Source organism: Cololabis saira, chromosome 8 (genome assembly GCF_033807715.1).
Source record: "Cololabis saira isolate AMF1-May2022 chromosome 8, fColSai1.1, whole genome shotgun sequence".
Classification (NCBI taxonomy): domain Eukaryota; kingdom Metazoa; phylum Chordata; class Actinopteri; order Beloniformes; family Belonidae; genus Cololabis; species Cololabis saira.
In genome coordinates, this window is record NC_084594.1 from 16,533,715 (window position 1) to 16,546,508 (window position 12,794).

At 40.3% G+C, this 12,794-nt stretch overlaps 1 protein-coding gene across 4 annotated transcripts in view; it reads right to left on the minus strand.

Moving 5' to 3' along the window:
* Positions 1 to 12,794, minus strand: part of eif4g3a (eukaryotic translation initiation factor 4 gamma, 3a) — a 75,878-nt gene that overhangs the window by 12,374 nt on the left and 50,710 nt on the right. For all 4 annotated transcript variants that reach the window (XM_061726932.1, XM_061726931.1, XM_061726930.1 and 1 more), the window contains 11 exons: positions 10,249 to 10,387; positions 9,860 to 9,969; positions 9,484 to 9,574; positions 8,728 to 8,851; positions 7,620 to 7,846; positions 5,620 to 5,732; positions 5,108 to 5,280; positions 3,611 to 3,736; positions 3,414 to 3,495; positions 616 to 714; positions 325 to 471 (listed from right to left, as the gene is read on the minus strand). In XM_061726932.1, the coding sequence (XP_061582916.1) occupies positions 325 to 471; positions 616 to 714; positions 3,414 to 3,495; positions 3,611 to 3,736; positions 5,108 to 5,280; positions 5,620 to 5,732; positions 7,620 to 7,846; positions 8,728 to 8,851; positions 9,484 to 9,574; positions 9,860 to 9,969; positions 10,249 to 10,387 (1,431 nt within the window). The remainder of the gene's footprint in view (positions 1 to 324; positions 472 to 615; positions 715 to 3,413; positions 3,496 to 3,610; positions 3,737 to 5,107; positions 5,281 to 5,619; positions 5,733 to 7,619; positions 7,847 to 8,727; positions 8,852 to 9,483; positions 9,575 to 9,859; positions 9,970 to 10,248; positions 10,388 to 12,794) is intronic.

Sequence of the window (12,794 nt, forward strand, 5' to 3'; positions counted from 1 at the left end):
ATGTTTTTAATTTATTTATGTATTTTTTTGTGCCTTTTTTCTATTTATTTATTTATTTTTTCTTTTCTCTCTGTTATGTTATATTTATCTCATTGTTTCGGTTATTTAGTTAGCCTATTTTGTAACTAGACTTATGTGGGTAGGGGTTGTGTCTGGGACGGGGTGAGCAAGATCTCTGTGTTTGTTTTATGTCATGTATGTCTGTACTGTAATGTGATATATTGTAATGTTGTATGTTTTATGGGACCCCCTTGAAAATGAGATGTTACATCTCAAGGGGCTATCCTTCACTAAATTCCTAAATTCCTGTCTGGCCCGTCATACCTCCACCCAGTCAAAGATCTGCTCGTCACTGGCCATGTCCTCTAAAAGAAGTCTCTCCAGCTGCTGGCTCAGCTCCTCCGCAGAGAAGATCCTTTTAGCCTGAGCATCCTCAGAACTGGAGCTGTCCGACAGAAGGAACTGGAGCTTCTGTTTACGCCGACACGAGAAGACGGGGGTCCAAACACGGTACCGGAGGAGGCACAAAGACAAAGGTGGTAAGAAGGGGCATTCACACAGCTGCTGGATGGGGACCGACTTTTCTGGGTGTGAACAGCGGCCGTCTGTCCTAACCTGCTGTGAGAGGAAAGCCTGGACGTCCTCTCCCTCTGGCAGAATGTCAGTCCAGTTGAAACCAGATTCCCTCCACAAAGACCCTACAGTTCTATGGCTCTGTGGAAACAGGAGGGAACTTCACATCTCTCTTCCAGTTTACACGTCTCCTCACAGATTTACTGATGTAGTTGAAGTGTAGAGGTGGACTTGTTTATCATTATAGTATAAGTAAGTCAAATCAAACATTTTGTAAATAAAAATGCACATAAAAAAAAAACAACATTTTGTGAAAAAAAAAAAACAAATATTAATTTCAGTTTCAGTTAAAATGAACCCAACACATTGGGCTCTCATATTACAGTGTACTTCCAAAGAAAAACCCTACTTATTATTTAATCAACCTGATAATACTGTTTTCATAATGCCACATATACACAGACACATTCTTTTGGTATCCTTCCATGAAAGAAAGAAAACCCTTCAATGGTCACTGAAATCACTTGAAAGTGATGCAAGTAATAATAAATAATACTTACTGAATATTGACTAATGAAAATCAGACAATACTTTTTGAACTGTGATTCAACAGAACAATTAAAAACAGATGAAACTGGCCTGGACAGAAATTGTGGGAGTTTCAGCTTAGTACTTTGTTGGGAAGGCAATGACTACGTTTACATGCAGTCAAAATTCAGGTTATTGCTAATATTCCGGTTACTGAAATATTCCGTTTACATGGTAATTAATCATTCGGGATATCTCGATCAAACCAGCGACGTGTGGAGAACATCATGACGCAATTCCCGTCATTTCAGCTGCTTCTTCCTGTATCCAAATTCAAAACAAATGCTGCTTTGCACAACTATTCGCTGCATGTAAACGCAGTCATTGAGTCCAGGAAGTTCTTCTAAACACGGAAAAACGCAAGAACATGCCACACGAGTGAGGAGGAGACTAATCACTTCATAAATGTAATGAAGGATATGAACATTTTGGCATTTGTAGACGGTAGAAAGTACGGGGATAGCGAGATTTACAAGAAGGTGAGCGAAAAGTTGCGCAAAGTAGCATTTGTTTTGAATTTGGATACAGGAAGAAGAAGCGGAAATGAGGGGAATTGCGTCATGATGTTCTCCGCGCGTCGCTGGTTTGATCGAGATATCCCGAATGATTAATTACCATGTATACAGGGATGACCCTATTTGCTCACGCATGTAAACGGAATATTACGAATGTTTCAGTAACCGGAATATTAGCAATAACCCGAATTTTGACTGCATGTAAACGTAGTCACTGTAATCGAGTGATTTCAGTAACTCTCAGTGAGACCTGTGCACCTGTAGAGAAGTATTCTGATCCACCGATGAACTAACTGATCCGTCTGTCAGGTTTGAAGGGTTTTTTCTCCAGATGACTAGTTTCACATCTTTCCACAGATCAACAGCATTTACACATAACCGAGCTTCCTCCATGTTCCACAGTAGCTACTGTGACTTATTAAACATTTCTAGTTCTGTTCCATATGTTCAAACATCGAGTCTCCCAGAAACTTTGTGTCTTATTGGTTTGTATTTAAACAAATACCTGTCTGGCTTTTTAATGATTTACTTTCAAGAGTGGAGATGTCACAATTGTCCTCTTGCAGCTACGTACGAGGAGGTCGGCTATAGTTCCTAAGCATCTGCATGAAATTTGCAACTGTAGTCAAAGGAGCATCCAGCAGCTTGATGGTCTTATGGCCCTTTTTCACTAGTACCTTCTCAGGCTCGCCTCCACTCGGTTTGGGGCAAGGGGTCTAACCGTGCCGAGTAGATACTTTTCCTGTATCTATTCTGCCGAGGTTCTAAGCGGCTGAGTCGGACTGTATCTGACGTCATCACACTACAGGCCACCGATTGGTCGGGGGTTCGGAGTCAGACGTCTGAGTCAGGATGTGACATCAGGAAAGAGCGACTGACGGCTGCTTCGGGTTCATTTTATTTGACAGGCAATGGCAGCGCAAAAGTCTGTTTCATGATGCAACTCTGAGGTGCAGATGTTCATAAACCTGGTGGCTGAGGAGAGAATTAAAAAAGGATCTAGATGGGCGATAAGGAACGACCAGATCCACCAGGAGCTCTGTCACTTTATAGCTGCTCGCGGCTACCAACGACTTTTCAGCAGCGCCAAGACCAACAAAAAAAAAATTAAAAAGCGTAGCAGCTTGAAGCTTCTCTCACTCTCATGTTTTAACTTGATATCGAACACAAGCCACAGACCCAGCAGCACATATATCATCTCCTCCATGTTCTACATCTTTAGTGTTGTTGTCTTCTTTGTTTGTGTCACACAAACAAATACATCACAGCAGCTTCACTCCAACCCTCCTACTTCTGCTCCAGGTGCTGAATTGTTATGGAAAAGAAACCAGGCCGATTTGAGCCGAGATGAGATGAGTAGAGCCGAGTAGGTACTAGTGGAAAAGTGCCAGATGATACCAAAACCGCAATTACTTTTCACCCTCTAATAGTCAGACTGACTGAAGACTAGTTTCACATGTCTCTAGGGTTAAATCATTTTCAATCTTTTTAAGGGATTACTAATAATTTGTCCAGGCCAGTTTATGTAGTCTGGGTTTAAAATTATTCTGTCGAACAGCAATTCAAAAATCAATGTCTGATTTTCATCGGTCATTGTTCAGTAAATTATTATTCATCATCACTTGTGTCAGTTTGAAGTTATTTCAGTAACTGTTGTCGTTTTTTCTTTCTTTGATTAAAGAGGACCAACAAATGTCCCCGTGTGTGTAGAGTAGACACAAGAAAAGTGATTCTTACCATTTGTTTGCATAGTATGTGCAGAATTTCAGATATTAGGATCCCAGCTCTTCCAACAAGAAGCAACGGTTTGCTTAATTCACTGTGAACACAAAAAAAACAATGTGAGTTATTTCCCTCAATATCATTTTCCTCAACTACAAATCAAACGTTCCTCGATTCATTGTATGCAACCTTAGCGGCACACGTGTCAGTACCTAAAGAGCTCCTTCATTGAGAAGCCCCCCTCCTTCAGCACAGGGCTGAGCAGCTCGGCCAGATACAGCCAGATGTGGGGAATGTCGATAGCCATGTCGTCCGCCATCTCCAACGTGTCCACAAACCTGAGAAAACACAAGGGGGCAGTGATGCTTAGACATGGGGCTGTTTTTTTTTTTTTTTTTTTTTAACAATATCTTTATACATTTTTCACTTTTACAAGTGAAGGATGGATACATAATATAATCCACAGAAATAACAAGCAAAACAGGCAAACAAACAAACAGAACAAAAAAAAACCCCACACCAGCTCAGATCCATATACATAATACCCCGAGTTACAGTAAAAATGTACAGTATGACCAATCAAGAAAATCCCTGCAACATGATATTAGAGAGACATCAGGCTCTACATAGTTCAAGTAGGGCTCCCAAACTTTATAGAATTGCTCTGTTTTTGAATGTAATATACATGTCAGGTACTCTAATGGCACTACATCAAACACCACTCTTTGCCTTTAACAGTTGGTACTTTTTCATTGATCCAATGCAATAAAATATTCTTCCTCGCTTCATAAGTAAGATTACAATACAGCCTCCTATTATGTTTTGATGTTAAGTGTTGGCTTGGGAGGCCAAATACGAGAGACACGGGGTCCATATCCAGTTTAAAACCCAATATCTTTTCTATTTCAGATAGCACATTAGACCAATACATTTGCAGTTTACAACATGACCAAAAACAATGAGTTAGGTACCAATTTCTATCTTGCATTTAAGGCACGTGGGTGAGAGAGTAGGATTGAAGTGATATGTGCATTCTGTGTATAATTTTTAACTGTATTGCTAGGGTGCGATTGCAAACTGAAATTGATTTAGCATGTCTCCAGACATCCTTCCATTCTTCATCATCAATTATGATGTTTAGCTCCTTCTCCCATGTGCCTTTAAGCTTGTCCAACCCAACTGGGGGGGTGAAATACAGAGCTTTATAGACATGGATCCGTTAACTTTTGAGGGCAGAGTGTGTCCCCAAAATCAAAATATCTGATTCCGGTATCAGTTACTATATCTCAAGCTTTAAAGCATGATCACTTTTAATATTTGGGGATGAAGTGAAGATATTAGACATCTAGGAGAGGGTTGACAATGTATTCTGTTCACAAGTTTTTAAAAACTGTATAATGCACGCAACTGAACAGTTTTATTTAATATTCTAGAGCTTTTTTTTTTTAAGAGCATTTTTAAAGAACATGCTTTTGATAAAAAAAGCATAGAGTTAAAATATATTCAAATAACTTTTAACCACATTTTAAATGAGCTCAAAGAAAGTCACTTGTATCTAAAACTGACACAACATCATGGTGGGCACAGAACAAAGAAATCAATATTTTTGGTTTTATCACTGGTACAACATTTGTAAATGAACAATTCCCACTGCAGAAAAAACACTTTTTTTTACTGCTTGATTATCAATCATTTAAATGTGAACTGACCCTTTATAGAAGTGTTGTTTGGGGAGGATTCCCTGCTGCACCAGCTGGAAGAAGAGCTGGCCCATATGGTCCCGTGTGATGAGACTGCGCTCCAGGGTGGACTCCACTCCGATCTGCACAAACATGTGCAGCTGGGAGCCCAAGTCCAGCTCGTCCACACACTGAACAGCCTCCTGCAGACGAACCAATGTGAATCAGAAAATAGCAACAAGAGGGAACCTGCATCCAAGCTCATCTGAAGTTAAAGGCTATTCAAGAATACACTCAGCAAGTTTTTTTAATTTGAATTGTGTTTCATGGAGTACTGCCTGCTCATTTTCTCAAATTAATCAATGATCAAGTTATCATTTCGAATCCTGAACCATATAAAAGCAAAATAAACAAATGTTTTATGTTTAAAGTAAAAATCTAGCAAATATTCATGATAAAGATGGTCGATCTCATAAAGATCACTGAACACAACACAAGCCATCGTATTTTCCTGAGTTCACCCTGAGAACGATTTTCCGTACCTTGAAATCATTTATGTGCAGGAACTCGTCAATAATAGACTTGCACTTCCTCTCAATCTCCTCCTCAGACAGGGCAGGTCTGTCCGGGGTCTGGACCACGGGTTCAGGTTTCACTATCAAAAACACACACACAAGAGTCCTTATTGTGTCAGTCTGTAACAAAAGCAAGATATACATCCATGCCTGCTCTGCTGAGATTAAACACAAACGCCGGTAACAGAATTCTGATCTTAAGTTTAGCTTCCCACTGTAGGATTTATGCAGTCTCATAAGATAAAATGCAAGCCACAGTGTAAACTTGGATCTGCTTAATCTTGACTAAGATGTCACAAGCAGTGTGTAACATTGTAAGACTGTACTAAAGCTGAACAGAATTCTTGTAACATTGCTTAGAAAGGTGCTATACAAATACAGTTTATTATCATTACAATGACGCCCCCTTGTGTCGTAGGCTACAACCAGATGCGGCGAGATGTGGGCTGCGTCATCAGCATGTGAAGTGGTAAACAAAGCTCTGCAGCAGCTTTAATGTGTGCTGTAAATGCTTTGAAAAAATAATCAGCAAAGTAGAAAGTTCCTGGTCATGATTCAGGAGAAAAAGCCAACTTTGCTTGTCAGAATGCAGGCAATGTGACCCAGGCTGCTGATACACACGTCATGCACGACAACTTGTAATGTCGTCATAGTGTTGACATCCGTTACAAAAACTCTACCCAATACGATCGTTATCAGAGTCTCTTAAAACTTCTTTTGTTTCACTTTTTTTGAAGGAATTGTGCTGGGTGGCATTTATAGGTCAGTTTAACTGGTGACTCAGTGGTGTCTAGGATTTCTGATGCTGCTTGATATCTGTTACAGCCTGGTCACAAGACGGTTCTATCTTTCATCACTGCCCTCGTCTCACTGAGATGTATGACCACCGATGGCTGAATTATCCCGTGATGGTGCATCACAGATTTGTAATGTCGGTAAACAAACATAATATGCAAGTTGTCACTCAAACCATCTCAAAACTTGAAACAGTGTGCCAAAAGCACTGGTTGAAACTGACCACATCTATAACTGACAGACAGTGATGAAGCAGCTACATGAAGTGGAGTCACATAGCCTTGCATCAAATAACCTGTGTGCTTTGAAACTGTCCCGCCATCATATACTAGATGTGTAGCTGCAATTTGATTGGTTAACATTCATGGTGCAGCAAAAGCAATGTACAGGACACACAATACTAGCAATAATAGCAAAGCTTGGCGTTTCCCCGTTCAAACGAAGGGACAGTGATGCTGAGGACGCTTCCCCATGTAAGAGAGCTTGCAGTGAAATGCAATGCTTTTCTACGGTGGCCGAGACCCGCCATTGCAGAAAATTAAAGAAACGCTGCAAATAAGAAGAAACGCAGCTGAAAATAAAAACGAACGCTGCTGCAAATAAAAGAAACACTGCAAATATAAAGAAACGCCGCTACAAATTTTAAAAAAAACAACGCAAATGAAAAAGCCACAACGGAAGTTAATTACTGGGGACTATTTTTGCTGATGCACCGGTGTTTTTACGTGAGAGGAGAGAAGACGACGAAGAGGACGTAAGTGAAAAGGAAGAAATAAGAAGAGCGAGGAATAAGAAGAACAACAAACGAGAAAATAAGTGAAAAGGTTAGTGTTCAACGTCGCTACGTGTAATTTTTAATGTGCAACACCGGTGCATCGGCAAAAATAGTAATTCACTTCTGTTGTGGCTTTTTTATTTGCGTCGTTTTTTTATTTTTTTTGCAGTGGTGTTTATTTATATTTGCAGCGTTTCTTTTATTTGCAGCGGCGTTTCTTTTTGTTTGCATCGTTTCTTTTATTTGCTAAGCATTTATTTTATTTGCAGCGGCGTTTGTTTCTGTTTACAGCGTTACTTTTATTTGCAGCAATGGCGGGTCTCGGCCACCGTACTTTTCCCACCAGAAACCAGCGAGACGTGAGATTTTCCCAGGCTGCGCAGCACAGGTCTCTCACCTGTCTCCTTGGCTCTGATGCGCTCGGGCTCAGTTTTGTCCTCTGTGACGCTCGGCCTCCGAGGTTCAGCTACTTCTCGCTCCCGGTCTCGTCGTGGCTCCTCTGGGCTTTGACTCTCCAGCAGCTCTTTTGAACTGCTCGCTCTGCTGAAAGCGCCGGGCCGTGTCAGTGACTGGCTCGTCATCAGTGGCTTCTCGCCGCGCTCTCTGACTGTGCTGCTACGACCACTGGGAAGGGACAGACAAGCAGGTAAGTCTTTTAACATGTCAATGTACACGGGTTACAGGGTTATTGAGAAACCAAGAGATCCAACAGGTACTGAGCATTAATAAGGAGTAGGCCTGTGTTGAAAAAATCTATTTCCCAATTCTAAATCGATTCTCATATTAATTCCTAAAAATCGATTCATATGTCTAAAGATCGATTTAAAAACATTTTTTTTTCTTTTATTTATTTATGTATTTTTTTTTTCATCATTACATTACAACTTTTGGTTATTTTTTTGTTTATCCCCAAAAAATTTATGTTTTGTTGGACACGAGAATAACTGGTGCCATGTTTTTGCCTTTAAATATGTTTAAAGGTATGAAAACATTAAAGTGTTAGGTTATAATTGCAAAAATTGTCTATATTTCATTACTTTATATACTGTCTTGGGGTTACATTTGCAAAAAATGCTAAAAACCAAATGCTCAAAAATTAAAAACCAAAATAGACCGAAAATGGAACAAATAAAAACGGAATGTGGGAAAAAATAAAACCGATTTCATCCGTCTCTGTTTCCTCCCTGGATCTGTTTGGTAATTCTGACCCACATGATGTTTCTGAAAGCAGTTCTATCAGCATTCTGGGAGCTGATTGGTCCTTACAGCATCATTAGCTGCAATACTTGCTGTTTAATCTCAATATAATACTAGTAGTAATATTTTGCATAACTACAGTCATATAATTCATGCAACAGCTCAAAAAACATTTTTAATAACACTAACCCAAATCAATATCGGAATCGGATCGAATCTTGATAATCAATTCTGAATCTTAAGAATCGGAATCGAATCGATTCTTGACATTTGAATCGATCCCCAGCCCTAATAAGGAGAATCTTTACCTTCCCAGAGTTCTCCGAGAGTCAAACTCTGGATTCTGTGGAGGTGTGGAGGAGGGCTGAGTTGAGGGTGTGGATGTGAGCTGCAGAGCAGAGTAACGGTTGAGGCCAACTGTCCGAGACAGATCTGTCAGGAGGAGGGAAAGACAGAAACTCAGCTTAAATATAAATGATAACATAAGATTACATTTGAATGTTTACACAAGTTTTTTATGTCAGCAGCAGAAAATATTTGAACCCTAAGTAAAACTTCTGCTTCTTAATTTACACACCCTCAATGAAAAATGAAAAACTAACAAATGGCATCTTTTGACAATTTTCACACACAGTAGTTGGGGTCCATCCACTTATTTGGGGATCATTTTCATGATGCCTCCAAAGCTGAAAATGTACATACGGCTTGTTTACTATTGTATCTATTCTGTCAAAAAAACTTTTTCTTGTGCAAAACACACTATTCCACATCTAACGGTGAGACACTTGAGCACGTTTCAACTTCATTATGAACATCAGACTGGATTCCCAACACCTTGTTCATTCATAAAACATCAACTGTATCTTCTGTTAACTGCTAAACTTCACAAAATCGAAAACAACTAAAAAGAAAATTAAAATGTTTGGATGATTATTTCTTGTAACGCTGAGATACAGGATTAAAACGTTATCTGTTTGATGATCTGTGTTTTCTGAGCTCTCTGCCATCTCTCACATGTGCTTTAGTCTGCTCTCAGTTCTGATGAAGTTGCTGAGGCGTCTCACCTGAGTCGCTGGCTTTGGCTCCTCCGCTGCTGCCCTTCACCCACGTGACTTGAGCCCGTGGGCCCAGCTGGATCTTCTCATCCATCTGAGGCTGCACAGTGATTTAAAAACAAGCTTGAGAACGTGTGGTTTAAATAAAAACAGAAGAAAGACTCTGGAACGGATCAAAAGGCATGGTGACGCGATGGGAAATGAAAAAGAAGTGAAACTACTTAGAGAAGCGAGGCAAATTTGTCGTGACTCGACTAATACCTCCACAAATCCAAATTACAATGCAGACTCTACAATACAGAACCAGCATGAAGATTCAGTTTAGACTGTGTCCACAACATCTTTCTCAGCGACATCAGCAGGCCACTCTGGCGACACGACTCACCTTGGAGATCTTTGGGATCTTATTGGGGTCAATGGTCCTGCTATTCTTCGTCATGGGCACAGTGTTCCAGGTCTCCTCTCTTGGCTGTTCACGTCGCTGTTCACGAGGATCTATGGGACAGGAGGAGTGTAAACAGGCGCAAAGCATACAGGCAGGTAAAGTATAGTTTTATATTATTTCAGTGTAAATTCAGCAGTTTTAAGTGGAATTTTTTCATGCTTCTTGACATAAATGATGAAATGTGATAGTTCAGCTGTCGGATGGGAGAGAGCAGGGGGCTGCCTGCCTTGTGTTGTGGGAGTTTGCCTGAATGCCTGTAGATTTTCTGAGTCCCTGTGCCTGTGCCTGTGCGACTAAGCCTTAAAGAGGATTGAAACTGCAGGACTGACCTGGCCGCCTCTTGGTGTCCTTGTTGAGCAGTTGCTGGTGCACTTTTCTCTGCTCTTCCTGCTCTTCAATCTTAGCCTCCTTGTGGATCTGTTCAATGGTTTTCGGGCCCGTGTCGCCTCTTCGGGACACCCAATTGTGCTGGGGGAGGGGGGCAAAACACAAAGATTTTAGAAATTTGAACCTTCTACGTCAATTAAAAGACAGCTGGAAGAGCGTCGCGAAAAACTGTATTTGAGTATGCAATGTTCCTATTAGTCCAGGTGATTGTTGTATACTGAAAGCTTTTATCAATCATCTAAGGTCTGTGGCTTTAAAGAATTTCAGTCACACCGCAGCAAAATGCTTAATAATTAAATTTTTCAACCCACTAGTTCAGAATTTTTGTTAAATAAATAAGGATGCCATGTCTTATTATTTATCCAGTATGTACTTAATTTAAAAACACCTAAAATGTCGACGAATATTCTAAATTGGGATATACAGTAATCCCTCACTATAACGCGTTTCACCTTTCACGGTCTCGCTGCTTCACGGATTGTGCATTGTGTTCTGCATTCTGATTGGCTAAACAGTCTCCCCGCTTCTTCACTTCCTGTGTGTCAATAACATTACGGTTTAATATGTACTGTATATGTACATAAAACAGCTTGCCAAATTTAAGTTTGCAAATTTAAATTTACTCCAAAACCCATAATGTTGACAAAATGTTCTGCACCGATTCTCCCATTCAGTTCCAATTACTGGGTTCGCGGTGGGGCTGATCTCGGCAATTTGAAGCCTTGTATAATAATTGTAACAAAAGTAAAGGTTACTACTTCACAGATTTCACCGATCACAGGTTCTTTTTGGAACGCAAGCCCCGAGAAAAACGAGGGATTACAGTGTATTTGAATATTTATAAGGTGAAAATGAATATTCGAATGTGAGAAAACACACTTGCGGAAGCAGAGGCGCGTCGGTCTGCAAGTGGGTGCGCTCTGACTGAATAGATATCGCCCGGATAAGGGAGGTTGGATAAATTAGGGGGCGAGGTGGTACAGCTGGTAGTGCAGCCGTCTCACAGCTACAACGTCCTGGGTTCAATTCTCGCCGGGGACTGGGGTTGGCGAGTTTGCATGTTCTCCCCGTGTTCCCTTGGTAGCTAATGTGAGCTACTCTCACATAAACATGCAACAGTCCTGGGCTATACATGCCCCCTCTGGCCAGCCGGGGACAGATGGGGTGGGGAAGATCTGGTCGGAATAACGTGATCCTTCCACGCGCTACGTCCGGCCGGAGAAACCCCACCCTGTCTGGTGAAAAGAAGCTGCTCACTCCTCAGGTTAAGGAGGAGACCTGAGCTCAGTGCAGTACAGTACAACCCAGGGAGGGCTTAGGCCCTCCCTGGGTTGGAAGAGGGAGCAATTCCCAGGGCTGACTTAGGTAGGAGCACTGGGTGAAAAATGGGAAAACAAAAAAAAACAATCGGGACAAAAATATATATATATATAAAAAAAAAAGGGTTAGATTAGAGGTTGGAGGTCAGATACAGCAGTTTCATGCACTGCAGGCTTCCACTAGTTGGATTATTTACCATTTCATGTCAAGGAAAATGTCCATGTTTACCAAAGCACAGCTTGTTCAATGCCTATTGTAAAACTTAAATTATTGTTAAGAATATCTGTTTCACTGAATGAAGCCTGCTATATTTGGGACAAGAATCCTGACCTTAAATTGCTCGCACAAAACTCTTTATCAGCACATTTGTTTATTGTTGTTAGTTAGTTTTTGCGAGCGAGCAAGAGTGAGGTCTGCGGTCATTAGTGCCTATTAGTTGATTTACTTGTTTTTGTATACATAATACGTTGTCAAATATGTTTAAACTTAAATAAACAACCTATACAAGTACTTATGTCTCTTAGTATTCATTTGTACTGTTATTGATGTAATGCGCGTCATGACCAAAATCCACAACCAGAAGTTGGAATAGTTCGAAAATGTGTGTTGTTTTTTTTTTACTAAGGACAATGTTCTTAATTATGTTCTGATATATCAACCCTAACAATGCAAAGAGGATATTTACACCTTCTATTTCTGGGATTAAGATAACTGTTATGCACAACAAAGAAGTACTGTACTTTCCGGACTATAAGCCGCTACTTTAAAAAAACGTTTTTTTTTTTTTTTTTTATAAATACATGCTTTGATCCCTGCAGCTTTAAAAAAAAATGCAGCTAATAGATTTTTCACAGGCTAACGACCTTCATGCTGCCGATACATTTAGCGTCACGGTCACCTGCGGCTAATAAACAAGGGCCGCTTATATATGTACAAAATCTGTTTTCCTTTTTAATTTAGTGGGTGCGGTTTATATTCAGGTGCGCTCAATAGTCTGGAAATTGTGGTAATTGGCAAATTAAAACAGCGTATAAAACAACAGAAGACAAATGCTCACAGCTTTTTATAAATGCTGTTTGTAAGTTCATTCAGCATTTTGTATTAACGGACCAACGAACCGACTTGTTAACAAAATAACCTTTTCAAGGATTACTACAAAACTTCCTTC